A 3,838-nucleotide genomic window follows, 5' to 3' on the forward strand; every position below is an offset into this window, starting at 1 on the left:
TCATAGTCACAGCACACGTGTGGAGGGCAGAGGTCAACTTTCAGGAGCTGGTTCTCTCTTTCTACCATGTGGGTTCCAGGGATCAAACTCAGATCCTCTTGCAATCAATCAATTTTACTTTTGAAAATACAATTTCAAATATGTTTTGGAAACGGCTTGGTTTCATAGGGGCAATTACCTGTCTTTCACGCTAGTGTTTGAGATTCAAGCCCAGGGCTTTGTGCATGTCAGACAAGCCTGTTGAACCATACAATTTAGTTTTAAAATCTTTTTTCTTTTCCTGACTTATTGAGGAATAACTGAAAACAGCAAGATGTCTTGAGACACGTGTTTGTGGTGAACTGATTGCTTTAGTTCAAGATGGTCAGTGTACTCCCCACCTCAGACCCTTTATGTGCAATTCCTAGTTCTAGCCACGTATAAGCACTCTGTAGCAGCCCCTAAGGGGTGGGGGGTAGCTGGGTCTGTAAAGTGCTTCTCACACAAGCCTAAGGATCTGAGTTTAAAGGCCCAGAATCCAAGTAAACAAAAGTCAGATATCACAGTGCACACCTATCACCCCAGAACTGGGGAGTGGAGACAAGAAAACCCCTAGGGCTAACTGGTGAACCAGTCCAGGAAAATCCAGGTCTCTAATTTTGAGATGGGTCTTCTCACTGTGTGGCCAGAGGACCTCAAACTCAGGATCCTCCAACCTCAGCTTTCAGAGCCCTGGAATCACAAATCTGTCACCTCTGTTTTCCTCAGTCTCTCAAAGAAACAATTAGTAACTTTGTTTCATTCTTTCCCAAAAGTGTACAAGGAAAACAACACAGAAAATTCAAGGAAGAAATAAAAGTGGGGGAACACCGTAATTCCATTCCCGAGGAAGGAAATGAAAGCAGACTGTGTACTCCACTGGAGACTAGAATACTGCGTATCCACGAGACACAGTATTACATGAGTTACAACGAAAGCCTGGGCGGTGATGTCAGCTACTGCCCGTGTGATTCCTGATCCAGACTCTTCTCTTACCAGATGCCTCTCAAGTCACCCATTTAATCACATTCTTAAATTTTAATTTTGTCTGAGTTTGTGTCCATGTATGCACAAGTGTGCATGCCACTCACGTGTGTGGAGGCCAGAGCACACCTTGCAGGAGTCAGTTCCCTCCTTTCTCCATGTAAATTCCAGGGGTCTTTTTACCTGCTGAGTCATCTCACTGGCCCTGAAATGACACATTTTAACAGCCGTGTAGGTGTCCCCATTCAGAAAGAGACTCAGCATGTAGCTGATTTCCCTTGGATAGACACTTAGTTGCTTTTGGGTAAAATGGTATTTAATGTTGTAGTTCACCCTGCTACCAACTCAGTAGCTGAACTCATTGTTTCCTTGGGGTAAATTCCTTGGGCAGAGTATCGGAGCTGAAGGTTTGCAGGGTCCATGGTGGTTCCAACTTTAGAAAGAATCCTGAAGCAGAAAGCAGAGCGTCGGGTGGCTGGCTTCCTCTGGGGCCAGAGCTTCTGACTGCTCTGAATTGCCTCTCTCTGTGTCCATTCCCGCAGAGGCCACCCTGTGGAGGCAGAGACCCCACCGGAACTGCCCGATGACTCCAAGGAGGAGGAATACCGCAGAAACATCTGGAAGGGTTTCCTCATCTCCATCCCCTACTCAGCCAGTATCGGGGGCACTGCCACGCTCACAGGCACGGCCCCCAACCTCATCCTGCTTGGCCAGCTGAAGAGGTAAGTGCTGGGCTGGGGAGATGGCTCAGCGGGCAAAGTGTTGGCTGCACAAGCGTGAGTTCCTGAGTTTGGATCCCCAGAACCCACTTAAAAGCGAGGTGTGGTGGAACATGCCTTTAATTGAGCTCTGGGGAGGTGGAGGCAGACAGGTGTAGTTGAGTCAGTGAGCTCCAGGCTCATTGAGAGCTCCTACCTCAAAAAGAAGGTGGAAAGTGGTTGATCAGGACACTCAGCATTGACATCAGCCTCCACAAGCACACATATGCATACACACACACACACACACACACACAGTTAGATACAGTGTCCCCTGTGGGCCAAGGGTCCATTCTTCTCTTCCTCCCCTTACTGATTTCCCCGCCAAGGATGATCAAGTGACTGTATTGTGGGAAAAAGACAGGCAATGGGCAGAGGAAAGGAATGCTGGGTGGCACGGCTTGTCTTCTATCCTAATCATCAGGAGTTAGAGATAAGAGGGTCAGAGACTGAAGGTCATCCTCATAGAGTTTGAGGTCAGTCCGGGCTACTTGAGAGCCTGTCACAAAAACACAAAGCACAAAAAGCAAATTGTTGTATGCTATGCATAGCGTAGAAATAAAATGGAGTCGGTGGGAGTACGGGAGTGACAAGTCCCTGTCCTTCAGGGACATCTGTTTGCTGAGACAACATCAGAAAAGAGCCCCAGAGTGAGAGTATGAGGGCTCTGGAGGACGAAAGAGCAGAGGCTCTGGGGTGTGAGTGCTCTTGGGAGTCTCAGGAACCAGCAAGACCAGGGAGAGCAGTTGGGGTTGCCCTGTGAGGCTGAGGCAGGAGGATTGCCGTAGTTCACAAGTTAAACACTAGCAAGACGTAGTCTCAAAAACAAACAAGCAAACGATTTTTGAAAAGAATGGGGGAGGGGAGGGGGTCACAAGCATAGCACACAAATCCCAGTGTTCATCTTCTCAAGAAGACAGAGACCCTGAGAGACCAGAGCGGGAGCGACAGGACGTAAAATCAGGTCCCAGCTGGAGGCGTTGGCCCATGGCAAGAGTGAGCCGGGAGGAGGCTTCCAGCTCTGAGCCGGTCCTTGTTGGGGAGTCCCTCTACCAGCAGATGGGGTCTCTAAACACTGACTGGTGGCTGGTCCCACACCTGAGAACAGGAGAGAAGGGCTCCACAGAGCTTGGCTTCACTCTGTTAGCCTAGGCTCTGGTTTGTAAAGCTGTTTCAAGGTTCTCAGTGATTTTCAGACCCCAGGATTCCGAGCATGTGCCTTTAGTCCACTGATGTGCACCAACTCTAGGCATCCTTCCATCTCCCTGGTGGTCCTGCTTTGGGTCTAGAGTAATCTGGGCTTAGCCTTCCGGTTCTTGGTTCTTGCTTTCCCATTGGGTGTTTGGTATTGGGGGTGGGTCTATGGAGCCCCTCTTTAGAGACAGACAGGTAATCATGGGCTCTGGGTTGCAGTCAGGGCCTGAATTGGGCAGCGAGGAATAAGAAGGGGATGGGTGGTATCTAGGTCTTTCTTCTGTGACACATGAGCAGGTCTGGGCTCCAGTCTGAAAAAAGAGAGCAGGGAGGAAGCACTGGGGCTTCATCATGTTGAACCATCAGTTATGCTGACTTTAGTAAAATACGTGGACCTTCAGGAAGGAGAAGGGACATAGAGGGCTTTGTAAAAGGTCGCCGGGGTTGGCTCAGCATGAGGACCCAAGTTAGATCCTCAGCATCAGGTAAAATTCCAGATGTGGTGCACACCTGTAATCCTGGCACTGGGAGGCCGAGACAGGGGAGTCTCTCAGGCTCACTGAGCCCCACGGGAACCTGGGAGACTGGAATGGCTATGGTGAGCTAGCTGTTCTTTGCACAAGCACATTTTATGGGTTTATTCTGGTGACAAAATGAAACATGCGCACTATAAACTTCCAGAAAATACAGAAAAATTTAAAACTTAAAATACCTTCAGTCCCACTGACAGCAGACTTCCTTCTAGTCTTTTCTGAGTATATCCATAGGTCGCCATTTAATGCTGTTTTTATCATACTGTTTGTGCACTTTTATAGCCTGATTTTTATCTTAAAATGTTACAAATATATATATATATATATACACACACACACACATATATTATT

At 48.1% G+C, this 3,838-nt stretch overlaps 1 protein-coding gene across 1 annotated transcript in view; it reads left to right on the forward strand.

Moving 5' to 3' along the window:
* Slc13a3 (solute carrier family 13 member 3) overlaps positions 1–3,838 on the forward strand; it is a 62,322-nt gene that overhangs the window by 36,175 nt on the left and 22,309 nt on the right. Inside the window, exon 5 of the mRNA XM_005362881.3 lies at positions 1,545–1,724. Coding sequence (XP_005362938.1) covers positions 1,545–1,724 — 180 coding nt within the window. The remainder of the gene's footprint in view (positions 1–1,544; positions 1,725–3,838) is intronic.

This window comes from Microtus ochrogaster, linkage group LG8 (assembly GCF_000317375.1).
Source record: "Microtus ochrogaster isolate Prairie Vole_2 linkage group LG8, MicOch1.0, whole genome shotgun sequence".
NCBI classification, from domain to species: domain Eukaryota; kingdom Metazoa; phylum Chordata; class Mammalia; order Rodentia; family Cricetidae; genus Microtus; species Microtus ochrogaster.